The sequence below is a fragment of the Mesoplodon mirus genome (genome assembly GCF_964341445.2).
Source record: "Mesoplodon mirus genome assembly, chromosome: 11".
NCBI lineage: Eukaryota > Metazoa > Chordata > Mammalia > Artiodactyla > Ziphiidae > Mesoplodon > Mesoplodon mirus.
In genome coordinates this window covers 31433811-31461255 of record NC_138987.1, presented here as the reverse complement: position 1 = coordinate 31461255, position 27445 = coordinate 31433811, and the positions used below count along the sequence as shown (strand labels likewise).

At 46.7% G+C, this 27445-nt stretch overlaps 2 protein-coding genes across 2 annotated transcripts in view; one reads left to right on the top strand and one right to left on the bottom strand.

Moving 5' to 3' along the window:
* TIMP3 (TIMP metallopeptidase inhibitor 3) overlaps positions 1–15915 on the bottom strand; it is a 57253-nt gene extending 41338 nt beyond the window's left edge. The window contains exon 1 of the mRNA XM_082634989.1: positions 15439–15915. Within this exon, the coding sequence (XP_082491115.1) occupies positions 15439–15559 (121 nt within the window). The 5' untranslated portion in view covers positions 15560–15915. The remainder of the gene's footprint in view (positions 1–15438) is intronic.
* The window catches only part of SYN3 (synapsin III), a 410811-nt gene that overhangs the window by 158593 nt on the left and 224773 nt on the right, over positions 1–27445 (top strand). The window lies entirely within an intron of this gene.

The window sequence follows — 27445 nt, the reverse complement described above, 5'->3', positions numbered from 1 at the left end:
TGTTTGTTGTTTTAACACACCATCGCCAACTCAGTGATTCTCCAGACAAGTGTTCTGAATTGGGTGGATGGAGGGATGATTATAGATGGTCTTCAGCAAGGTCTCTTCTGAACCTCTAGAAATGTGTATGTATAGCTTTAATCAGAACGTCAGAGAGGCTGCTGTCTGTAAAATGGTTAGATGCTCATCTAAGAGAAGTACAGATCAGAGAGGTGAGAGCTCAGGCTAAGACCACCTGGGGACCAGGCGTGGGGACACACAGGTACGTCTCCCCTGCTGCCCATGACCTTCTCTCCACAGTACTTGTGCCCCAGACCTTCGAGTCATAAATACCTCACGTTGCCACGTTTTCCTTCCATCAAGCCCCTAATGGTATAAGCAAGGTACTAGGGTTTACAAATCTGATGCATGCCCAGAACTGGGCCCACTAAGGTTATAAAACAAGTCAGGGGCAGAGCACGAACATTAAATCTGGCCAGTGTTTGGCCTTGAGGGTCACTCCTCCTTTCCTCCTTTCTCTTCCAGCCCCTACAAGGTGCCTACTCACACTGATGCAGCCATTTCTGTTTGGCAAGCCTAGATGAGCAACTTCCCTATGCAACGTAGATGATATTTCTTTTTTTTTTTTTTTTTCTTTTTGCGGTATGCGGGCCTCTCACTGTTGTGGCCTCTCCCGCTGCGGAGCACAGGCTCCGGACGCGCAGGCCCAGCAGCCATGGCTCACGGGCCCAGCCGCTCCGCGGCATATGGGATCCTCCCAGACCAGGGCACGAACCCGTATCCCCTGCATCGGCAGGCGGACTCTCAACCACTGCGCCACCGGGGAGGCCCAGATGATATTTCTTAACTGTCTCCTTCCCTACTCCACAATCACAGGGCAGGCAAGTGGGCGAAAGTGGTTTTCAGAATCCTCAGCTGGGCAGTGTCTTGCCAACGGGGTTCATAGGTGCTTCTTGGGAAAAATTGGTTCCTGGATTAGATGTGTTTAGGAAACACTGGATTAAGCAGAGCTAAACAGGTTACCATGCAGCAGGACTTCTCAGAGCCTTTACCCTGCTTATGGTCATTGTGCATCTCCAAGGGAGAATACAGTAAACAGCTTTCCTAAATGCGTTGGCTGAAAGAACATTTCTTACGACGGTATGTGGAGAATCACGCCCTGGGAAACACTGCTTTAGGCTTTCCCACCGTCCAAGGAAATCTTCCCTGCTCCTATCCTCACAGCTCACCTGATAAATTACAAGAGGTGGTAGTGCCGAATTTCTGCCAGGAAAGCAACCTCAATTCTTTGGAGCCAGACAATGAGGGAACCTTCAGTAAGGACCCAGGAGTTCCGTGTTAAGGGATAGATCCAGGTCTGATGGCAAATTTGGAGGTTCCCACCTTAAGGCTCCAAGGGACTGGAATCTGCAAAGTACTCTAGGGAACACCAAAATCTTGATAATAGGACAAAAGGAAGTAATGCCCATCTTTCCAGCCTGGTGGGATAGCAGGCAACAAGCCAGAAATAAGGGGAAAACTTGTCTTTCCCTGGCATTCTAACCACCTGCTCTTCTCCTGGCCAAAAAGACATTGGCCTCAAGACTACAAAAGTAAACAAGTAAAGGTAACAGAGGTCTCCAGACTGCAGGAAGACTCAGATAACCTCAGTCTAAATTTCTTTTTATACAGAGCACAGAGTCTTACTGGCTAAGGGCTCTCCCAATGACCCATTTTCAGTATTTGTTTATTCCTGTAGTTCACCGCATTTATTGAGCACCTACTAAGTGGGATGGCCTGTGGTCAGGAATACCCATCAATTTCCAGGCAGCAAAGCTATTCTTAGTTTCCTGATGTCTATTTAAAGAGTGTTAATCCTCTCAGCCTCCCCCCTGCAATTAGGCACATACCACTTTCCAACCTGGTACACTGACCTCGCCCAACTGGGAAGGCAGAAGGGACAAGTGTTCTTCTCACCCTCCTCCACTGGGCCAGGAATTTGGCCTTCGTGGGCTAGAGCAGCCTAGGATCAGCCAAGCCAGAGGAGATGTTTTGCCTGGACCCTTCAATCAGTGCTAGAGTCCAGAGCCTTCCTGTTCTGGTCATTACTGGCAGCAGAGCGAGGCAGAAAGTGCTAGGAATCAACAGGGTTGTGATCCAGGCAGTACAGTGGGATGGTAAAGAAAGACCATGAACCAGGGAACAGACATCCCAACTCAAATACTAGCTGTGCCATTGTGTGGCTGGGTGACCTTGGGCATAAGTTGTGATTAAGAGCTCAGACTCTGGAGTCAGGCAGGCTGGGCTCAAATCTTGACCCCACCATACTAGTGGCATTTTAGGCAAGTTACTTAGCCTTTCTCAGCCTCAGTTTTCCCATCTGTAAAGTGGAATGATGGTGATCATAATAATAATAATTCCTAATATGAAAGTTTATATTAAATAGTAGAATTAATATAATATGTATATAAAGTTCTTAGAACAGCTGTCAATTAATATTAGCCACTTTAATATTTAATTCCTCTAAACTGAGATCATTTCATCTGCAAAACAGAAATAACACTGCCTTCTCATTGGGTGGTTATGAGAGTTTAAGGAGATAATGCATGAAAAGGTCTTAGAATATAAAAATGATTTAATAAATGTTAGATATCATCAAATAGTACTGTTTTTCTATTTCCAGCTCTATCTCTTACGCCAACCTCCTCTACCTTTCTGGATCTCAGTTCCCCATTTGTCAAGTGAGAGCAGGAGTCAGATGGCTTCTACAGTATCACAACACAGGGACCTGTGGCCTGAAAGTCACCTGTAGCAAAGCTGAGTCAGTAGCCCCAGTGTACCTCCAGTTTCCCCACATCTCTGTGCACAGCTCATAAAACAAGGAGGAGAGAAAAAAGATGGCTTGCATTCACATATCCTGTCTTGACTTGCACTGTCCTATTAATGAGGTGGCCATTAACCACAGGTGGATATTAAGCACTTGAAATGTGACTAGTCCAATCTGAGATGTGCTGTGAGTTTAAAATACATACTGGATTTCAAAAACTTAAAAAATTGAAACCCCATTAATAATGTTTTAAATTGATGACATGTTGGAAAGATAATATTTTGGAATATTGGATTATGAATAGTATTAAAATTAACGTCATGGGTTTTTTTTTTCCTTTTTTCAAAAGCGGCTACAAGAAAATTTAAAATTACATACATGGCCCACGTTTGAGGCACGCAGTATTATTTCTCCCAGAAGGTGCGGATCTAGCCTTACCCTTTCCACATCCCTGCTTGTGCATTGCCCAGTAAGAAACTCTTCTCTCAGGAATACCAAAGGAATTTGAACTATTTGGAGTTAACTTTTTTAAACAAAATAAAACACAGATGTTAACTATCCAGGTGGGGCATTAAATTTTAAGAGCCTCTAGGAATCTCCTCTGGCTTAAAGGGGCCCTGAATAAATAAAATCCGTCAAGCTGCCAAAGCTCCCATGATGTAAGCACCCAAGGTTCAACATCTGCACTTTGGTTTCCCAGACGTCTCGTCCCTTCTCTGTTTGGAAAAGGATGGGCAATAGCTTCGGTTGTATTTCCCAAGACAACGCCACTGTTTAGCACACTATCTGCTATCTTAGCAGCTTAGAACAGCATTTTTTCATTGAGCTGGTCGTGCCCAGCATGTCAAAACTGGTTTTCCTTTTGTCTCTCTCTCTCTTTGACACACACGCAAGCTAAGTGCACCATTGCCTGGAAAGGCTGGAAGGCTCTCTTCCTCGAATGCCCTCATTCATTCAAGATACTTTTTTTTTTTAATTAATTTTTTTGACTACTTTGGGTCTTCATTGCTGTGCACGGGCGTTTTCTAGTTGCGGCGAGAGGGGGCTGCTCTTCGTTGCGGTGCGCGGGCTTCTCGTTGCAGTGGCTTCTCTTGTTGCGGGGCATGGGTCTAGGCATGCGGGCTTCAGTAGTTGTGGTGCACAGGCTCAGCAGTTGTGGCTCGTGGGCTCTAGAGCGCAGGCTCAGTAGTTGTGGTGCATGGGCTTAGTTGCTCCGCGGCATGTGGGATCTTCCCAGACCAGAGCTTGAACCCGTGTCCCCTGCATTGGCAGGTGGATTCTTAACCACTGAGCCACCAGGGAAGTCCATCATTCAAGATACTTCTATTGCATGCCTACTATGCACTGGGCAATGGATGGAGAGTAGTGTGTGATTCCCTGTACTCCAGCTGGCTCACCATCTAGGGGGAGGCACCTAGTGGTAATAATAAGATGGCTGATGTTTATCAAGCTCTCACTACATGCCGGGCAGTGGGCCAAGCCGGTGACTCCCATCATCTCAATGAACTCTCCCACCACCCTAGGAGCCTAAGAGTCCTATTATGGCATCCTCCATTTTACAGATAAGAAAAAGGAGGCTGAGAAGGATTGACTTGTCCAGGATCATAAAGCTATTGATTAATGGAGCCAAGGTTTGAACCAGGCAGTCTAACTCTAGGACCTGTGCTCCTAACCACCTCAGAAAGCACAGAAAGTGTGATAACAAGTGCATGAGCAGTGTTCTCTGGGGACACAGAGGACAGGTACATCATTTTGCCTGAGAAAGCAGTTGGTCTTATTCACTCAGAGATCCTACAACCCAAAGGAAATTCAAGAGATTATCTGGACTCAGGGTCACAAAGTTGGTGATCCATAGGGCTGAAGCTGGCCCAGGGACATGTTTTGTTTGGCTCACGCGTGTGTACGTGTGTGTGTTTCTTTTTAATTGTGCCAGCATTTAAAAATCAGATTTCACATTAAAATCTTGGATTTCTAGCTTGTCCTAAGAGACTGGAAATCTGGCAGCACTGGACTCACATTCTGATAGATTGGAGCTGGACAGCAGCTGTGCCCTTCTGAAGGGACATGAACTATTCAGTTCTCCATAGTCGTCACCATTCTCTATCGCTCCCCCCAATTCCAACGCCAAAGATAATTCACTAATTTCATCATATTTGCCCACTGTTTTGTTGTTTGTCTTATAATAAAGAAATAATTTTTAGTACCCATCCATTACTCCAAAGTGGGAAAACAAGAGAGTGGGGAAACACATATATGTTTTTTGGTAGACGTGAGTAATAATTCAATATGTTTAACATGCAAACATGCAGCTTCCAATGACTGGCCTCTGTAGGCATTTGGGTTTATGATCTGACCTAGATGAGAGCTGAGGAAACCCAGGCCAAAAGAGAAGCAATCAGGAAGGAACTGGAATCCACACCCACACCCATTTGTTCAGAACTGCATCCCAGAGAACAACCTGGATGTTGTTAGGGTTCTCTCACATCTCTCAGTCCTTCTGCTGGGTACTTCTATCAGGAAGCCACAGTCGCAAGATCTTTGGGGGTCCCTGTCCTATTGTTGGGGAAGGGAGTGCACTGCAGTTGCTCAATAGGGCTCATGTTTGATCTGGGTCTTCCAAACCCCCTCCTCATCCATTTAAACAAAGGTTCCATCAGATGACACACATCTTAATCACAGGTCTTTATACGAGCCAGTCTTCCATGAGGGGAGTTTTCTCATATAGGGATGTTTGAGCTAAGCCGTGAATCAAATCTTCTGGAGCGAGGGGCTGCTCCGGTAGACCATGGATCAGGAAGGCCTTGTTCCCGTGAGCACTGAGTCTCAGTACCACCTCTTCTCTGTCAGCTTCAGCAGTGGTGTTAATGGGGTTCAAAAGAATTTTTACCAAGCCCTCCAGTGATCAATGACAGACACTGAAGTGACCTTGATTTTTAATTCTAGCCATCAGTTAGGTCTGCAAGTTTGCTATCTGTTTGGCACATCAGCTCTGCTTCAGCAGGAAGTCTGGTGATCAAATATGTCATCTGATAAAGTACATCGGCTCATTAGCGGTTTTGTTCAGACGAAGCCCTCATCTGCTTTCATAACCACAGAGATCCTAGCTCTTGTCTTTATAGACCACATTTCTAAAGAACTTACCTCCTAAAAGGTGTTGTTGATGGATTTAGGTGCTCAATTATTCAGATAAAGAGCCCCTTCCAAAGGAACTTAAAGCCAGAAATACTTGACACATAGTAGGCATTCAGGAAAACATCAGTTACCATAAATATAAGTGGGGGAAAAGTGCATACACACCACATAGAGCCAGTCCTGCTATTTCACAGATGAGAGCCTGAAATCCAGGGAGGTGGACATCACCAGGGTGATTCTAGAGTCAGGAGGAGACCTAGAACTAGACCCCAGGTGTCCTGACTCCCAGCCAGTGCTCACTCCTGGACACTGCACATCTCCCAACCCTGGGGTAGACTTGATATTCAAGTTCAATATCACCATTTCCCAGGCCCTCCCATTGACTACCCCAGCATCTACCCCCTGTGACTACCAGAGGCAAACGTGCTGAAGCAGTCTGAAGAGGGATGGGAGGCCCCTGACCCTGGAAAAGAGTGAAGGACTTGGCCTTGAAAGAAGTTGGTTCCAATCCCAATTCCATGTATCAGCTGTGTGGCCGAGCTCCTGAACCACACTAGTTCTCACTGTCCACATCTGTTAAATGGGAACGATGACCCCTCACTGTCCTGCTTTCCTCAGTGGGAATGTTGTGATAATCAAATAAGATCAAGTAGACTTAAGACTCCAAAATGTGGAGAATCGTGAAAATATAGAGCGGGAACTTCATTTTTCTGTCCTGTGCGAAGCAGTGGGACAAAGTGGAAAAGCATTAGACTTGGGTGGGAGGGGGTCTCAAGCTGAAACGCAGCTCTCTGTATGTGACCCTGGAAAACATCCTGCCTCCTCTCAGAGCCCCATTTTCCTCACCAGTAATAAAGTGAGAATACCCCCTCTGCCACATAATATAACAACACTACTACGAAAAGCTAACATCTGTTGAGCCTTTGGTATGTGGCAGATTCTGTACTAAACATTTTCCCTGAATTTTTTCACTTAGTCACCAACCCAGTGTGGTACATACTATTATTCCCCCTATTTTGCCGATGAGGAAACTGAGGCCAGAGAACTTAACCACACTAGGTGAGCAGCAGAGTTCACAAGAGGTACTATGTTTCCAAATCTCAAAGGCTATGAGTCTATTGGTGATGATCAAGTCTAAATCAAAAGGAGATCCATCCTAATTCATGAACTGCAAGCACCTTAGCCAAACACCATGAGCCTTCACGTCACGAAACCACATCCTCATGAAGCCTGACCCAGGTTACGAGGCTCACCTTCCCCATGCTCTAACCTGGGGATTGCAAGAGCTCTGAGATTTCTGAATGAACATTGCTTCTCTGCAGGCAACTGAACTACCTGGTGCCCGGCGCCCTCATTCTGAGAGGGATCAAAGATGGCCTGGGGCGGGGGTGGTGGGGATAAATAACTGCCAACTAATATTCAAAGTCTCTGGTTCCGGAATGGCTCCGGTCTGCTCTGGATTTCCCCTCTTCCCGCCCTCCCCACCCTCTGTCATCCAAGGACTCTATTTTTCCACCCGCTAAACTTTCCCTTGGGCTCTCTGAAGCCAACCTTTCCGCTTTCCTTCCCTTCCCCACCCCCACAAAAAGCAGGTGGCTGCAGGCCTGGGAATACTTAAGGTCTCTACGCCCGGCACCGTGGATGCCACCATTAGGTGACAGGCTTTACGTGAACATAAATTATAACTGGGTGTTGGGCAGCATGGACCGTCACTTCTGTCGCAGCCGGACCACCCCAGCCTCGCAGATGGCTTCTAAAGGCATCAGGAAAAGTTGTCCTGGCCCCCTCCCCTCCTCTAGACACTAGTTTTTTAGCAGCCAAGTAAAAAGGCCTCTTAGTTCCACTGCGGCTGGGATAGACACCTTGTGACCTCCTGTCAAACGCTATTTAGTGAGTTCCTTTAGCTAAAGTCAGTACTCATCAGCTCCAGCCTGTCAGAGATTAACACAGGAAAACAGATAAATAGGAGGAGCCCAGGTCACCCCCTCTGAATGGCTAGGCAACTCAACCAGGACACATCGGTTACCCACCACCTCCGCCAGCCCTGTTCTCAGCGCTGTGGGCAACCTAGAAATCGGCAAGGGTGGGAGATGTGTGGACCTGCCCACAGGAGGAGAGGTGGCAAACTGGTGTGAAAGAAAAGAGGGGCGAAGAACAGCAGCCTACAAGAGGTCCGTGAGCTCTTTTCAGCACTTCAGTGAACCAGCCCAAATCATACACTGCCATCATCCAATAACCCATGAGAGTGCTTCCCAGGCTTAGGCAGACACCAGGTTTCTTTGCTTTGGGCTGCAGTTAACTGTATTAGCTGATTATATCAGAATAATGACTGGCTATGGTCAGCAGTGACACATATAGTTTAACTGGTTTTTGTAGTGGAAAAATAATCAACACCCAAGACATGAGGTTGTGATTTTCCAAACATGAAATCCATTGAAGGAAAATTAATAAAAATAGTCCGTGATGTTGAAAAGGCTGTGAACTGCTGATTAAATGGAAAGAGTACTTGGTTAGGAATTCGACATAGGGTGCGAGGCTTGGTTTAGTTAGGGCTGTACTGTAATAAACCTGGGGGTGGCAGGGGAGGCAGGGGCTGCAGAGGCTGGCTATGGAAAAAAATCAAAGAGAAGCATATGGAGGAAAACCCCAACAGCAGGGAATCAAAAAACCAGTGTGGGGAAGTTACAAAAGGAGTAGCATCTTCTCAAATCCAAAGAGTCCTTAGCCCTTAGTCTATACTGATTTGGACACAGATTTGGAGGTAGACTAAGCAAATGTAGGTTCTGGTTCATCTGTTTCTTAATGGTGTGATCTTGGGCGAGTGATTTCACCTCTCTGGCCTCACCAGGCAGATGGGGTGGGCAGTCTCCACCTGGTAGGGTTACTGATATGCCAAAAAGGAGATTTTTCTTTGGGAGGGTGGTGGCGTATTATGTCCAGAAGGTGGGGCTGAACTTATCAAGTAATGCAGAGAACATAGCAGATGCCTCCTCTCTTAGGAGGGTTAGATGCATCCCTCTGAGTAGTACACAGCCCTTAGGTCAGCCCAAGAATAACCCCCTCTGGGAATTTCCCAAGCAGCTCTGAAGAATGGTGTTTTTCGACATGTTTTAAATTTGGTCAAGGTGTGATTATTCTGCACCAGTGCCAGGAAGTGGGCAGGGAAAAGGGACCAAGTGAGATGCGGAGAATAAGAAGTTAACAAGGGGTATTCAAAATCGAGGGGAGGGCATGGGCCAAGACCCAGAGAGAGAATGTGAACAGCTGGAGCTGGAAGGGCCAGTGATGATGACAAAGGTAGGCAGGGGCCAGACTGGCCATTGTTGGAGCCATTTTATGACACTTTGTCCCAACAGTCCACTGAAAGGTTTTAATCACAACAGTGATTAAATTCTCTCTTAAACTAGCCCTTCTAGCTCCCATCAAGATGAGACTCCAGCATCTCTTCTTGGCCAGGACCCACCCTGCCCCCTCTCCACTGTCCATCTCCATCCTATGGCCATCCCACCACTCTCATCCAAGCACCATCCAAATTGAATGACAAGGGGAGAAGGGGGACAAAGGGATGTGTCCCCTTGCTGCCACCATGAGCCTGGCCAGGCCTATTCAACTAAGGGACATCTTTGAGCCAGCAAATAAGACCCTGTGCACAGCACAGATGTCTTCAAAACACGAACCTGGGTTCGTGTCAAATCCTGAAGACAAGCAGCTTAGTGTAATGAAAGGCCCATTGCTTCGTATTAAAGCAAAATAAAAATAAAACCATCTGCAACTGAATTAATACAAAACTGCAACAAGTCAAAGGCCATGGCTTTCCTGGCACGTAAGTAAGCCCCATTCTCCTTACAAAAATGCTCCCATCAACTTGGTCTCAGTAGCCTTAATATTGCTCCCTGTCAAAGGGATAAAGGGACAAGCAAAAAGGGAAAAAAACTCAGAAAGTCAATAAAATTCATTAATTGTTTTCCCATTTGAAAGAAGCATGAAAGTATCTCCAGCACAGGGCTGTAATAGTTCCTCCATCTCTGCATGTTGCATATCTGAAAAGAACTGTGTTACACAGCCATTCTGGATGGCAAATTGTCAGGAACTATTCACGCATACTTTATGTCCAATAATTCCAAGTTGTATATTTGCCATAGAGAAATATCCATGCATATGAACAAGAGGATTGTACGATGACTACTTGTTGTAGTGCTCTTTGTGAGGATGAGAAGCTGTTAGAAACCTAAATATCTATCAGTAGGGGAATGGCTAAATAAATATATACCTTACCTATAGGGCTATTGTATTAGTATAGTAATAAAATAGTATATAACAATATAGTATATAATATGATACATTATATAATGTAATATATAGTATAGTAGTTGATTATATTTTAGAGCCAGGCTTCAGGGGTTTAAATACAGGCTCTGCAGCAACCTTGAACAAGTTACCTAATTTTTCTAAGTCTCAATTTCCTCATCTGTAAAATGGAGACAACAGTAGCATACCTGCCTCATGTGACTTTTGAGAGAATTAAATGAGTTAATTCATGTTACTTATTTAGAATGGTGCCTGGCAATAGTAATCACTCCATAATTAGTTTTTAAAATGTATAACCCTATGGAGTTCTATACATTATAAAAATGTAGTAGATCTATATGTATATTAACTGAGAACAACCTAACACATTGTTCATTGAAAAAGAGAATGCTATATTGGTATTCCACTATTTATGGTGTTCTACCACTCATGTTTCCAAGGTAAAAAACTACTATAAATTTTCTATGAGTACCTATGTATGTAAATGCATAGGGAAGGGACTAGAATTAGAGGAAGTGATCAAAAAGGACTTCACCCTTATCTGATTTTAGATAGATGATAGATAGATAGATAGATAGATAGATAGATATGGATGGATGATGGGTGGATGGATAGATGGATGGATATCGATGTACACACAGATACATACACACATAGTCATAGAATGTATCCATACTATCCTTGTAATTTTTTAAATGTGGGTAAAAGTTAAAGGTCCAAGGACGTACAGATTATTATTCCCCTTTTATAAATGAGGAGACTAAAGCTTAAAGATGCCCAATAACATGCTTAAGTGCATTCAGCCAACAAGCCCCAGAGGAAGGATTTAAGCCCAGCTCTGCCCATGCCACAGCCTTTCTGCCACCACACACTGCCTCTCCAGGCCACCCAGGAGTTGACTATGACAAAGGCTAGAAGAAGGGGCCTCCTTGTCCATACTGGCTGGAATGGTACAAGCTAAATGCAATGGAGAATTGTGTTGTTGTTTTTGTTTTTAATTAATGAACCTTTTGGAATGTGCCATTCAGCAGTGGAGCTGAATGGTTCCTGCTGTTCCTGCAAAACAAACAAAAGTCCCTCCACCCAAGCCACTTCTGTGTCCACTTTTCTAGCCTTATCTATCCAGGGACTGTGAAAGGGACACAGAACTGTGGGAGGGGCACCTTCTCCAGCCAGCCCAGCACCCAGCCTCCTAACTGTCTCTGGTTTTCCTCCCATCATACTGGGAGTCTGCATAGACTGGGCACCTCACCCTGGGAGGCCTCCATTCATCCCCACCCAGAAGGGTAAGAGTATTGAAGGCCAAGATCTCTTGTCCCCCATTAGCTTTGCTTTTCCCTGGGCCTCAGTGAGACAAATTGAGTCTTTCTTTTACTTTGTCTTGGTGGTTTTGAGGGTCTCTTCCAGTTCTAATAGCCAAAGAACATTAGAAATTTTCCTTTAATTTTCTCTATTTATACCCTAATATGATGAGGATGATGTTAATTAGTTCTCAGTCCCATAAGATGATGTTTAATTAAAACCTCTGGCCATTTTGGCTGTCTTCATATTTCTAAGGAAAACTCCCCAAATAGATAAGTAAGGCATTCTTCAAATGTTAACTGTCCATTTCATCCTGGTCCTAGGAAGCGTCGTCTGCCTTAGAATATCAAGGGTAATTGAAAGTTGAAAAGTTTTGGAAGAATGGCGTAACTAAGAATGGCTTTAGCCTTACCATACAGTAACTGGGTGACCTTGAGCAAGCACAATCTCTCTCAGACTCAATGTTTTCCTTTGAAAACAATAGGTGTAATACCTACTCTTGAAGATGCTGGGTGGATGAAAGACACGGGATCTGAGAAGTGCTTGAACCTAGTGGGAGTCTGCGAGATGTCCCTTCCCTCCTTCTACAAACAGCAGCTCTCCTCTTTCCAGAGTTACTAAGATGTCGACAGCCTGGGTCCGCTCCCCAAGTGACTGGCTCCTCTCTGAAGTCTGATCCTTTTTATTTTCCTCAAGTCACAAAGCCCAGCGTAAAGTGTAATTGCGTGTTTGTGAGTGAGAGAGAATAGATCAGGCTTCTTTGAAAATGGCTTCTTTGCTAAAACCACAGCCTCAGATCTGATACCAAAAGAATCTGCTGGCACTGGTCCCTGTCAAAACAATTCGGAGACATCCAGAGACCATCCTCCAAAGCTGGCAGTGGGCCCCCAAGCTGAGCCTCACTCTTGAATTCCCAACAGGCTCAGGCTCAGGGGGCAGGCCCCCAGCACTCTATCGCACAGCCCCATGCTTCTGTGCAAAGGAGAGCTTGGCATTCTGAAGCAAAATTCTCTCTCTCTACTGCTCCCGCCCCCTGCAGAAACCACACAGACACACACACACACACACGCAAACACGCACGCACGCAGGCATGGGCACACATACCCCAATTTTCAGAAGGCTCTTGGCACTGCCCACCCCTTCCTTAGCTGGACAGAGCTGTGGAGCAGAAAGCAGGCCAAGGCTGCCTTCTTCATTCCTAGTCCCCCGCCCCCCGCTTCCCTCCTCCAGAGTCAAGGTTTTGTCAAGAGTTTCAGGGGCAACGACTGGTGGGGAGGGGGCCGCAGACATCGTAGCTGCTGCCAAGTCCTTTTCTTTTTGCCACAGTATGTTTTATAAGCCGGCATGTAGTTTATTCTTCTAAACACTTCGCTAGGGTGCAGGGCCTGGAGTTGCCATAGCAACACCTTTTAACTCCTCCTCATCCAGAAGGCAATGCCAATCCCCAGGGCTTTGGGGGAGAAAGGCAAAAAGAGACACCTGTGGATGAGGAGAAAGGAGAGGAAAGGCCATAGGGGATTCCTTAGAGAGGGCCTTCACCCAGCAACATGGCACCCGGCCACGAAGAGAAAAGAGCCAGGAAGGTCCTGGAAGAGGAAGCTGGTGGGCTGGCGTAAGCATTTTTCATGGACTACAGTATTGATTGGTGGGGTCGTAGGGGTCAAGGGGAATGGAAACATCTACACATTTCCTTCAGGGAGAGAACAGGCAGGCATCAACCCAGACAGACTGGAAACCAGAAGGGCTATGAGCTAGGAATACTGGGAGCCACCTACTGGACGCCAGCAGGGTACTGTAAGGCAGCAGAGGTCAAGGAGCCGGCAGCCCACATCCACACCTCCCATTTTTAAAAGCATCATCTCATCCCTGCCGCTAGTGCAGTGCACCAAACTGAGGCAGAACAGTTCTGGGTCGGTGCCAGCAGTATCGAAGTTTTTTTGTTTCTTTTTTATTGTTGCTACCATAATGTTCTTGTCTTGGTGTACTTCCTGGTAACTTTGCTTTTCTCTGGGCAGTCTACTGAGGAGGGGGATGTGGGAGGATTTCTTAAATAAATCCAGAGAAATTACAAGAAACTTTCTGTGTTAGCCCAGACACACAGCAGGAAACCTAAGCAGTGAACAGAGTCAGGCAGTGGCCCCCCTGGAAGCAGTCCCCTTGCTCCTGTTTCCACTGTTCCCTGGTGAACTTCCAGGGTGGAAACCCAAAAGCCAAGAGCAAGGGGGAGGCATGAGGTCTCCCTCTCCCCACACACCAAAATCCAAGGGAACACACCCAAGCCATTGTCAAGCGGGGGACGACGCCCTGACTCCAGCTGGCTCCGGGCCCCGAGTATGTGCTCTTCCCTGAGCAAGACCAGAGCCCGCTGCCACCACCAGCAGCTCCCAGCGTTACTCAGGCGGGAGTGACACCCACGGGGTGAGGGCTGTCAGAGGAGGAGAAAGAAAAGCTTCCAGGCCTCAGGCAGCCCCAGAGAATCCTTCCAGGCAATCCACAAACCCAGGGGCCAGTCAGGTTCCCCAGGGAGAGGGAAAGGTGCACAACACAGGCCCCAGGAAACCGCTAACACGAGTGACCCCAGGCCACACAAACGCCCGTGCCTGCCGACTGGACTGACCTGCTCAGCACAGCTACCTCCCTTGCTTCTTCTAGGCCCGCCAGGCCCACCAGTGGCGCCCCTCCCCGCCAGGCCCCTGCCTCCCCGCCCTCCTCCCCTGCAGCACGTTTGTGGAGGCCCTCACCAGGACCCAGTGGAAAATTTCTTTCCCCTTAACGACTGTCCTTAAAACACACACGCTCCATTCTTCACCTCTGAATCTGCACAGGCAGAGGGTGGCCAGACTGTGTCCTACCACACCCCCCAGCCCGTGTACACACACACACAGAGCAAGGGTCACTGGACTTGCATGCCTTATGAGCTGGAAAGGAGAGGAGAGATGTTTTCCAGCTGCTACTCCACCTCTGGCCAACCATGCACAAGTGTCCCGAACACTCCCAAACAAATTCTCCCAGGGCACACTCTCAAGGCCGTTGATATGGTTCTACTTCTTACTGAGTCTCTAATCAAGACACTAAGTCCGATTTGGAATAGTCACCATGATGTGACCCTTGGCATCTTTTTTCTTTTGGTGACAAGTCTGTTTTCCACTGCTCAGTCTCCCCCTCCCCACACACATTCAAGGAAAAAAAATAGCCTTCCTGTGAATTCTCACAGCTATGTGATAAGTGATCCCTCACACACGCCACCTCCTGCTTGCTATCAACACTCTCAAATACAGTTCCTCCGGGGAGGGTCAACCCCACCGCTTTCTTCTCATTTTTCCCCTTAAATCCACCCAAACTTGGCAGTCCAAGAAGCTCAGTTAGCACTTGACTAGGGAGTGTGAGGCGGGGTTAGGTCTCAGTGAAAAGAATGAACTTAGTGGGGAGATGGTGAAAACTTCAAGTTTCTCTCTACTGCAACTTTCCCTGCACATGGCTGGCAACTTTCTTTCTTTCTTTTTTTAACTGTTCATCATCCCAGCACTTTAGTTGGCATTCCAAGTTTTAGAAACACTCTCCCCACCTTTCCCCCTCGGCCCGTCCTCCCGTGATAGTGAAAAGGGAAATTTTCCAGATGTCAAAAGGACCGGTAAAGACCTCACGCCCTAAAAGAGCATGGTGGCTGCAAGGGGTTCACTCAGCTTCTGTGGGTTTCTCTGCAGGGCATCTCCCCGCTCGGTCATGCCGGAACCCCTGCCCCAGGAACCTGAGTATCCCCACCTCGTCCCAAGCCCAGGCAGAGAAAAGGAGCGGGGCTCGCCATGCCACCCAGAGCAGCGCCCAAGTCCGGGCTGCAGCGCGCGAGATGGCACCGCGGGGGTTCTGGCGGGGACACCGGGAGCGCTTACCGATGTCAGAGTTGCAGAAGGCGTCCTGGGGGTGGCTGGGCGAGCATGTGCACGCCTCGGCGCTCCAGTCCCCCAGACTCCAGCTGCCCAGGAGCACGACGAGCCCGAGCCAGGGAGTCATTGCCGCTGCCGCTGCTGCTGCTCGCCTCTCCAAAGTTGCCTTGCGCGCCGCCGGCGGGGTCGCCTCAGCCTGAGCTCGCCCGCCCTCCCTTGCGGGGCAACTTTGGCTTCGGGCGCGCCGCCCTCCGAGTGCCCAGCGGGACGGGATGGGGTGCGGCGAGGCTGCCTCGGCGCTGGCGCACGACTGGGCGGGTGGGCAATCTCTCCGGGCGAAGCAGCGGGAGCTGGAGCAGGAGCCGGAGGAACAGGAGGAGGAGAAGCTGTCCGAGCGTCCGCCCGCTGCCTGCTCTACGCGGTAGCCCGGCGGCCGAGTGATATAGCGCGGGTCCCCCGGGCACCCCCTCTCGGGCGCGCGAGGCCCGCCGTCTCGGACCAATGGCAGAGCCGCATTACCTCATCGGCCCTCCAAAAAAGGGGCGGGGCCGGGGGCGCGGGGCGACGGGGCGGGGCCGCCCGTACCGTTCAGATCCTTATAGGGAATAATGCAGCTGTGGGCACGCGAGTGGGTGGGCTGGACGCGCCTCCGAGACGCACTGGCAGAGGGGCCCTCCGAGCGGCGCCCCCGTGCCCTTCCCGCCTGCACCCTCGCCACACGCCCACCCCGCCCTCTGGACGCCTCTGACCCAAACCAGAATGAACTACCACCAACCCGTTGGCAGGTCAGAGGTGGCCCTGCCCCGGAGGCCTTGACTGCGCCTGGTGGAAGGGATAGGCAAAAGCTAACTCTCTACCTTCTCTGGAGAGAGCAGGGTCAGAAGGGAAAGAAGCAGGTTGATGACCATTCCCCATACACTCCCACGCCTTATCGCCGCCCCTGACTTTCCTGTCCACGAGGAAGCCATCTGCCTTTTGGAGCTGGCTCTAATAAAAGGTTGTTTCCTGGGCTCAGGCAGAGTAAATGGTGAAGTCATTCAACAAACACTGTTCTGGATGCTGGGATGAGCAAAACAAACTCTTTGCTCCCTTGGAACTTGAAGGCAATACATCAGTAAATACATGAGTACATAGGGTGATTTTCTAAGGTAATAGTGCCATGAAGAAAACAAAACAGAGTAATGGGTTAGAAATGACTGGGGAGGGTGCTGCTGTCTATGGGATAGTAAGGAAAAGTCTGTCTGAGGAGGTGACATCCTGGCTGAGATGTGAACAAGAAGCCTCAGCCATGTGGCAGTCTGGAAGGAGAGAACAGCAAGTGTGAAGTCCCTGAGCCTATTTGAAAAACAATAAGTAGAAAGGGCGGGAGGAAATGGTAACTCCACCTAGGGCAGACAGGTCTCCATCCTTCAGCAAGGAACTTGAGGGTGAACTGATCCAAAACTGGGATAAAACCAGATCCTGGAGAACTATCCAGGATCCGAGACTATGAGCTATAGTGGATAACAGCTAATAGCTAATACTGTGACTATTTTTATTATTCAGTAACATCTTGATTCTGCCTTATATTTTCCATATCTCACCTCATTACATCTCACAGTAATCCTTTTTGATAGGAAAAACACCAAGTATTATTCACACTTTCCAGATGAGGAAACTGGCACAGAAAAGTGACATTACTTGGCAACCAGCCAGGAACTCAATTCACTCACTCCCACCTTAAGAGAGGCTTTTATTTTCTTGGACTTTAGCAGCAGTTTGCTTTAACTGTGCACATGCCCTTTTGCAGCTGGAGTCTTCTATCGTTCTATTCTTGGGTCTCTCTCACTTTCTCTCCCAACTCATCCCATTTGGAAAGAGACTTAAATGATTTGGCAATAGAAATGCTAGAAGTTTGGAACAAAATAAAGACTAGGAAGTACTGCTCAGAAATGCAAGTTCAACCTCTTTCTCAGAAACTCCTCTGTTTACACCTCAGAGAAGTGACATTGGAATGGGAGAATCAGAAAATTTCACTGGAAATGGTATTTCCAAGAACATTTTTTAAGCTCCTTTTTTCCTCTTAAAATTTTAGCTATAAGGAAGGGAATCTAGTTTCCACAATTTTCTGTCTTGTCCCCTTCCCAACTTTTAAGACCCTTCCCACCTTCACTCTAACTATAGCCCGCCCTAGAGAGAGCTTTCCTTCTCTCGGTGTTTACTTTAGAACTCTGCTCCTTGTTTCAGGGGATATAGTTGTACTATTTCCCCAACCACACCAGAAAGACTTGGAGGCCTGAGATATTTGGCCACACTGCTTTTTAGCCTTCAGAGTGCAAAATTGGGTCCCTGGAGACATAGATATGGGTGTGGCCAGCAACCCATTGAATCTTGAGCAGTGGACGCTCTGTATGCCACTCCAAGGATCCAGGCTGAATGAGGGCATACTTGGTCGGATTTTAGAGTTCTGTTTATCCCTGCACGGTGCCAGTCATGTGGAAGGTTTTATAAGCCTTTCCAGACCAAATCCACTTTGGATAAGCGTCTTACATGTAGAGGTCCTCTCTTCTCTCTTTTCTTCTCACTTTAATGTTTTATCCAAATTACCAGTAGTTTCTCCAAGGGAAGGCTTGCTGAGAATATGAGTATCAGAAATAACTTTTGCTGAACTTCAAGCAGCAGGTTCTGTATAGAAAACATCTGAAGCTTTTGATTATGGCAGCTCCTTAATTATGTAAGCGTGAGAGGAAACAGATTGTTTTCCGAACTGAAAGGTAATAAAATTGCCTTTTGCTTTATTTCCTCTCTCTCCCTATCCTAAGCTGGGCCAGTGTCCCTTTCAGTTGGGAAGTTCTCCCTAATGTCTAACCTGAGGGGACTCCCTTTGCCCATCCATGTGAGGTCAGCTCAGTCCTCACGTTGAGGAAAAGAGAAAGCAAGCTTCATGAATCCTTGTAGAGGGGAGCCTTACTGCTGGGGTCAGGCCCTCCAGCAAGCAGACCTCACAGCCATCAATCCAGATGTCATGGTGTCCATGGACCTATAATATGTAAGAATTGCTTTTTCAAGGCCACTTCAGAAGCTAGATGGAGTGGGCCTGGGGCTAATGGTAAGAATGAAGATATCGGCTCCCCATTTTCTCTTGACAGCTAAGGACAATGATAGATTTATAAACCCCAGAAGAACTGAAGAAATTTCTAAATCTGTCTTGTCCACCCCCCTTCCTTTCGAGTTCCAGGATGCTAGAATCTATGGAAGTCTCTTATAGACATTTAGAGGTCCTGAAAAATGACCTCAGAGACTACCCATCCTCATTTTATAGTTGGGGAAAATAAGGTTCAGACAGGTGAAGGAATTTGCCCAAAGTCTCACGGTTAGCTCGTGGCAGAGCCAAGATTTTGCTGCAGCTGCCTGATTCCTTACCTGGGCTCTCTCCCACCCACTCATGGGCCTCAGTCCCCCCCAGCTGCAGCATGTGACCTAATGTGTATACTCTTCTGCAGCCACTCGCAGTCCTGAATCTGCATTTCAGATCTATAGATGAGTTTCAGAGTCCCTTTGTGCAGTGCCCGAAAAGTACAGAATTCTGCCTGCACTGACTAAATCGTTCTCTGTTATGATAATAATCACCTCTGAGCTAATCATAATGAATACAGCTCTGTACTCCTCAGAGCTTTATCTCTTTTGTGTTTACTTTTCCCTTTCTAAATTATCTAATACCTTGTGAAAACATTTCAAACATATTGCTGCAAAGAGACACATGAAAATTTTCTTTCTGGGGGACAAAAAGAGACTGGGGTGAACAAAAAAAGCAGAAGACCTGAGATTTGTTCCAAAGGTTGCTGCAGAGCAGTTGTGTGTGGGGGCAAGTCACCTCACCTGTCTGGACTCAGTTTTCCTGTTTGTTGGGTGAAAGATGTTACTCAGTGATCTCCAAGATCCCCCTGGCTGGAAAGTCTCAGAATCCATGGAAAAGTCTCAAGCGCAAGGTGAATGTCTCTGAAGGGAAGATAGATCTTGCCATTTAAACAGGTTTGAGACAAATCAAACGTGACCAGGACTGAAGCATGTCCATCAATCTCTCAATCAACAGTGAGTTTCTATTCTGCTTTCTGCTCTCTCCTCCAAGACTCAGGCTGAAAACAAAGATTGTGATGGTAAAGGCATAGGAGAGATTGAGGGTCTTGTTCCTGATAGAGCCCCACTGTAATTACTTGTTTATCTGTCTTTTTGCATCTTGGGTCATAAGCACTAAAAGGACAGAAAATATGCCTTTTGTTATCTCCATACCTTATTTCCAAAATTCATTGAACTTCTCTACTGCCTTAAGATCACAGCTTAAATGTCACCTCATCCAGAAAGCCTTCTATGATTCCCATCCCCAGTCTTTGTCAACCCCTTCATGTTATCCTGTGCTTCTTTCTTTCACACGACTTGTCTGACTGTAAAGTGATTGTTTACCTTCCTGGATTGTAAGCCTTTTGAAGACAGTGTTGGTCATAAAGATCGAGTGCTGGTAACAAAGAAGTCAATAAGTATCGATTGAATGAATGGAATTGATTTGGCCCCACTGGCCCCTTTCTAGTATTCAGATAGGCAGGTGGTAGCTCCTTGGAGAGCTCACAGAGCCCTATCCCTCTGGCCAGTGCTAGGGGGCACTGTAAGCCAGAGAACACCCATTCCCTCAGCCTGCATCCTCAGCCAATCTCACTCAGAAGGTGGGAGAGGCACAATTCCATGCTAGTCAGTGGGGTGTGGGTGCCTTTGAGTGGGTGAAGCTAACCCCTCCCATCTGCAGTGGCCACAAAGCTCTCAGTCAGCATCCCGTCTGGGTCCTCCGCTGCCCAGCTTCTCCACCCCCAGGCTGGCCACATGTCAACCCAAGGGGAGCCGTGCTCTCAGGAAGCTACATACTTGTGAATCATGGGTTTGTGGGGATTGGGGAGATCTGGGAACACAACAGAGGATGCCACAGTCCTACCCTTCCAGGGCAGAGCTGGCCTCTGGAAATTAAACCTGGTGAAGGTACTGACAAGATGTGAGACATTTCTGCTGCTGTGTAGGGAAACACCTCTTTTCTTTCCCGCCCCTTCTCTTCCAGACCCCAGCCTCAGTGGCTTTCCCCAAACCCACAGTCCATCTGAAAGTCATTACATTCAAAATAGCCTTTTCCAAGCAACAGACTGCCCTGGTCCACCCACCACCATGAGCCCTGGCCAGACCCTCAGCAGGGTTGCTGCCCAGCACTGGGGAATTATGGACCTAAGGTGGTAGGTACTTCAGGTTCTCTCTGCGTCTGGCACCAGCAGGGAGTAAACACCTTTCCTCACTTCCATCTGGAGCCAATTTCATGGCAGTAAAATTGCAGGGCGTCTCTTGCCCCAGCTCTCCCCCAGCCCTGCCAGGGAGTGAAGACCCCTTAGTGTGAGTCTCTGGCTGAATTCACCTGAATCCTGGGGTTTTCACATTTCTTTCCACAGAGAACTACTCCCAGAGATTTTAAGCCAGAAAACACATGTGCACAGTGGAGACATTTTGTGCCCTGCTTTCTGGGGTGGTGGGAGATAGGAAACAGAGCTAATATTCTAGCACTTGCTCTTTTTTTTTTTTAAAGTGACTGTGTGCTCAGTTGGTCGATTATTTCTGTGAAGGGTAATATGCAATAGAGGCAGAACTTCTCCTCCTCGACCCTGTCTTAATGTCTTCCTTATGCCCATGGAGTTCGTGTGTTTTTCCTTTAAAAATGAGTAGCTCTTTTGTGGTCTCTTTGAAGGTTGCATGCTCAGCTTTGCACAGAAGACACACATGAGCATCTCTGCCTGGTGCTGTGTGGCTTTGGAGGGAATGGGATGGACAGACAGACATAGGGTTGCTGTGCTGTCAGACTGGGCTGCAAATCCTGCTTCTGCCAAGGTGCTTGAGCTCTCTTCGCTTGAACCTGCTGGAGTTGAAATCGACTTATCCTGTGCAATGGGGATGCCCAAAGAGCATCTGATGCCGTTGATCACATCCTTCTCTAAACTCGGCTGCTGAGACTCCAGTCTCTCTGGGTTTTTGCTTTCTGCCTCTCCAGCTGTACCTTCTCAGTCTTCTTGGCAGGCTCTTTAGGCTCTTCCTGCCACTAAAATGTAGGTGTTTCCAAATTTTCTGTCCTTGTCTCCCTTCTCATCCCTTCCCTTCCTTTCCTTTTCCCCTTCCCTCCTAGCCTCCACACTCTCCCTGGCTAATCCCACCCTCTCCCCTGGATCCACCTACCACTCTGCTCTGTGCACTAGAATGGACACTGGAAGCAGCAGTATCCCTCTGAGCTCTTGTCTAGATCCAACTTCCCCCTGGACAGTTTCACCTGGAGGGCCCGTGGCCTCCTCAGTCCCTCAGGGTCCAAACTCACTGTCTTTTCCTCTCAGTCCTCTCTGGTGTTTCCCATCCCCGCCAGTGGCACCATCATTCACCAAGTCCAGTGGAATCTCACTCCACACACCTCTTCTAACCATCCCTTTCTCCCTGCTCCCACCACGTCTGCCTTGGATCAGGCCCGGATAACCTTTCCTGACAATTTCAATAGGCACATAATTGCTCACTCTGTCCAGAGTCTTTCTCTATCAAATTCAACTTTTGCACTGCTGCTGGTGCAAAGTTTTTCAAATCTAAGTCTGAAATCATGCTGGCCTTTGCTTGAAAATGATTCATTTGTTCTCCGTGGCTTTCTGAACCGTCTTAAACTCCAAAGAAAAGCATACAAGGCTCTCTGTGATCTGGCTCTTCTCAGGGCCCCACAGAGGGGGGCCATTCGAGTAGAATACAGTGGGATTGCTACCGCTGTAGTTACACAACAGCATGTCTTGTCCTTGCTTATCTCTTCCAACCTATGCCCTCGTTCCCATCTTCCAACCTTTTAGGTTCTGGCTATCAGTTTCCTGCCTCTGAGGCTTGTTCACGCCGCACTTTTTGCCTGGAATCCACCTTCCATCTTTATGTCCCTGACCCTCCTCTGTCTCATCTGTCAGGATCTTTATCTTTACGGATTCAACTTGAATCAGCTCATGGATGTTTTCCTGACCCTCTCTCTGCCTCAGCGGAGCTGACGACTCCCCCAAGGTCTCTCCTTCCTCACTCCCCTCCCACCCACACAGTATCCCCCGGATTTCCACAGTGCCTCCCACACTCTGTTGCCCCTAGTGGTTAATAGGTCTTTCTCTCCCTTAGACAGCAAGCAAATACAGGGGCGTTTTCAGTCTCTAGCTCAGCATCTGCACATCGTAGGCACTTACCAAATACTGAGAGAATAAACTAACCAATGAATGGCAGAGAAAATAGGGGGAGGGACAGGCAGTGTATAAGCTTCACAAATTCACCATAATAGAGTTTCTGGAATCCAGCTTCTTGGGTCCAGAAACTCAACTAGATTCAGCTCCCAGAATTAATCAGTCCCAGGGACACTAGGATTCAAAAGAGACCAGCAAATTCCATTGTCTTTGTTTCCAGTGAGAGATTTAATTGTCATGTCATGTCATGTCAACATGACCTTCATAGTTTTCCTGATAATCATAGAGAGCTTCATATGAAGCTAGTTTCTCATCAAAAAGTTGCTTTGGTGTGTATGGAGTCTGAACACAGGGAGTGAGATCAGAAGGTTATTTCAGCTGAGATACTGTGGAATCCTCCTTCTTGCTGAGGGGAGTCCTTGGCCAAGGGCACGACAATGCCCACACCTGCTGGCAAGAGTCCCTTTCCCTGGTCAGTGACAAGACCAGACACATATTGCCGACTCTAACCCCTTTGGTCTTTCTATTTTTCTGCTCCAAACTTGCCACTCCTCCCTTCTTTTGCCCAGACTTTTTCTGCACCAGGAATATCATGATCCATGTGGTTTCTATATTTTAGATTACAGTCACCTTCCAATAATGACCCTCAGGTCAACAAGTTTGGGTTTTGGGTTTTGAACTCTCCCCTTACCGTGTCTTGATTTACTGCCACAGATGGCTAAGCGCATGCATGGTGTGTGAATTTATAACTTCAGTGCTCAGAAGACAGAAAGCCTTCTTTCCATTGCTCCACTGACAGTCTCTATTTGCATCACAGCTTGCATGTCGCAGTGTGTTCATCAGCTCTGGAGAGAAAGTACAGGGTTCCCTCCTTCCTTCCAATTTCCTTAGACATCGACTGGTTGTCCACTAGTACACAATAAGCACTGAGGATCTAACAGTGAACAAGGCACAGACCTGCCCTCAAGGAGTTCCCAGTCTAGTGGGAGAGAAAGATGTGAAAACGATAGTGGGTGCTGTGAACTATAACAGGAGGGTCAAGTGTGCCATGAGATGTTGGGCCACCCTACCAGGAAATAGGGAGATATTTGGAAACCCATATTTGGTGAGACAGAGAGCCAGAGGTAGGAGAGAACTGTGGGTCTTCAAATCCAACCCCCTCATTTTACCGATATAGGAAAAGGTCCAGAAATGTGGGCTTGTATATGGTCACACAGGATTACTGGCAAAGGCGAGACAAGAAATTAGACCCCTTAGTATCTCATCATCTTCCCATCACTCCAGACTCCTCTAATTCAGTGCTGGGCCCATGAGAATTATATGAGTATTGGATTAGAATTAGATTAGATTAATTAATAAATAGTTATTTTCCTGTCCTGTAACAGTCATCAACCTTGGGATGATAAGCTGAAAAGATTTCTAAGACAAGAGAAAGGAAAGGGAACTTGCATTTGTGGAGTACCTGCTATGTACAGGCATTTCCAATACAGTGTTTGCTCCAATCCTCACAACCCTAAAAAGTAGATATTATTTTATGTCCATTTTACAGCCAAGAAAACAGAGGCTCAAAAATTAAATTTCTTACAAGGAAGGAGTGGCAGAGCTGTGATTCAGACCTAGAGGTCTCTTTCCAAACCAGCAGTCTTTCTGGAGACGGCAACGTCATTGTACCCATAGGTTCATGAAGTGCTGGTGACTTCCTCTTCATCTTTTGGGTTCCCATTGAGTACTCAGAGCTCTTCATCATTGTATGATGCGACCAAGCAGGAGACATGGTACCTCCACAAGGAGGGCCAGTGAGGGAGCTTTTATTAGCAGGCAAGTGAAATGCATCATCTCTTGTTTGACCTGGTTTGAAGTGGAGAAAAGGCAGGAGAAATCATAGGGCAGGCAGTATCTGGGGGTAAGGTTAGGTCCTTCATTACTCTGAATTTGAACAGATGCCACCAGAAAATTACATTTGTATTACCAAAAAAGGCCCCAGAATCTAGAGGCAAGCTGATAGAATAGTGATCAGTATTTTTTAACAGCTTTTGAATATGGCTTCATTTCCTCCTGAAATTTTAAGCATACGATTGAGGAAATATACCAGGTTTTTGTCTCAGTTCTGCCACACACAATAGCTGAGTGACCATGAGTAAATCAATAAACCCCCTTTCTTTAAATGTAAAACCAGGGGTTTAGATTTTATGATCTCTCAAAACTTCCCAGTGGAATATTCTGGAAGGCAGACTGACAAGGGGGTTAGGGACCAAGGCTTGTGATGTCAATAAACCTGGGTTTTGATCCTTCTTCACTTTTTTACTGTGACATTGAACAAGTTCCTTAACCTCTCTGAGCCTCAGATATCTAATGGTAAAATGGAAGAGAAATGCATAGGATCTTCATGAGGATCAAAGAAGATATAGTGAATAAGGCGCCGGCACAGTCCTGACACATAGTAAATTCTCACTGAGAACATGTATGGACCAGGGTGTGGCCCTAGAGCTATAGAGAAGAATGAGACCCCTGCCATCAAGCAGCCTGTTGTCTATCAATCTGTGTTTATGAAGGAAGAGCATATTCCCATATCCTATCCCCTTTGACCATGTACATAATACCCAAAGAAGGGATGGGGGGAAGGAGGCAGCAAAGGAAACCAAAACTTGATAGTAATAGCTAATTCTTACAGAGTGCCTACTGAGTGCAGGGTGTTCTTCTAGGCAGTTTGTGTATATTAATTCATACTAATCTTTATAATGAAAGCTGTGAGGTAGACGAGATTATCCTCACCATCCCTTTTTTCTTCAGCTATAGAAACAAAGGTACAGAGAGATTACGTAACTTGCTCAGGATTACATGGGCAGGATGCTGCAGTGCTGGGATTTAAATCCAGAGCAGTCTGGCCCAAGAGTCCATGCTCTTAACCACCCTTCCAGCCTGCCTCTTCAGGGTGAAGGTGAACACGCAGAAAATAGCAAGGATACGAGGGGCCAATGCCCAATGTCTGTCACTGGATGGGTCTTCCTTCCCAGGATGCCTTGCACCCATCAATCAAGGTGTGTAGGAACATGAATCAGCTATGGTCCCTATCAGAAGGACACTTAGTAGGGCAGAGAGTACATCAGCGGGCCCTACTGAAGAATAATATTCATGGGGTCGAGGTGATTTCCGCCTTGGGATGAGCACAGAAGCTAGAATCAGAAAACTTATTCAAGTCCCATCTCCTCCATCTACTGAGTTTCTCTCTAAACTTATATTTACTCTCCATAAAGTGAGGACAAACATTTAATTAACAGAGGTAGTTTTAAGGATCAAATAATAAATAACTAACATTGATTGAGGATTTATTATGTACCAGGTCCTGTTTTTGTACTTTACAGGTACAAATGTATTTAATTCTCAAAACTCTTAAGATGTAGGGGCTGTTATTATCATACCCATTTTACAGAAAAGAAAGTTGAGGCATAGAGAGGTTCAGTAACTTGGTCGAGATCACACAGTTAATAAGTCGTGGAACCAGAATTGGAAGTTCAGCGTCCAGTTCTGTGCTCCTTACCACCTCTCTGCACTCCAGTGGTGGGTTGAAAACATTTTGCAAGCACTAAATGTCATTGTTGTCTATTCTCTTACTTCCATGTCTTAAGTCTTTGTTCGTGCTGTTCCCTTGGCCTGTAGTGCCTTTCCTCCTCTTACCTGACTACCTCTTACTTGTCTAGAGGGGTGAAAAGTGAGGTTCTGGAGCCCCCAGTGGTGTGTTGGAGCTGCCTCACCCTGGCTTATGAGAGCTGATGGTTAAATTTTCTGGAATTTTCCCAGTCAGTTGTTAAACACAGCTGTTATTAAATATGTAATTATATAAACTTACAATCAAACAAATTATATTAAAAACACAGGTAATGAATACTTAAAACTCATCACTTCATTATTTTATTATGTTATACTCTAATCTATGCTCTTGAGGTTATTTCAAGCTATTGAATCTGTATGGCAGAAATAGTCTTACCAGCTCTGCATTCTGTGACATCACACTGGTAACTTAAAACTGGCCATGATGGGAGTATTTATACCATAGTAATTGGCAGATGCTACAAACCAGGCTTTTTGTCCTGGAGAGCTAGTTGTTAAGTATTTACCAGCACACCACTGCCATTTATTAACTGTGTGATCTTGGACAAGTAACCTTTCTGTACCTCAGTTTTCTCATCTGTAAAATAGGGACAGCATTAGTGCCTACTTCACAGAGTTGTGAGGAATAAATATCATACACGGGAAGGACTTAGCAGAACTCCTGGTACAGAGTCAGCCATCAATGAGTGGCCACTGTCAATATTATTATTAAGGCAATCTTATTATTATCATAAGTCATCATCTCATACAAGCAGCCTTTCCTTCCACCCAAGCTGGGTTCCACCATCAGAGATTATCTGTGACTTGATATTCATCACAGTGCACTGGGATTGTCATTTTCTGTGTCATTTTCCCTCTTTAGGAGGCGAACTAGTTGACAAAGTCTAACTGAGTTTTCTGAGCACTTAGCCCAATGCCTGACACACAGTAGGTCCTCAACAAACTGTTAGATTAGATTGTTAGTGAGGAAAGTGTTTCGAAGCTACTGAAAAACCAGAATTAGGGAACTTGGAGGTTTCTCTAATCACATTACAAACTTTTAAGAATTTCTTCTCCACATCCAAGCACTGCTGGAATACTGCGTTTGGGGTTCATGCCTTGGGAGTACCTTATAATGTGGTCATTTTGGAATTTCAGGAACTAAAAGCCCCCTGACTTGG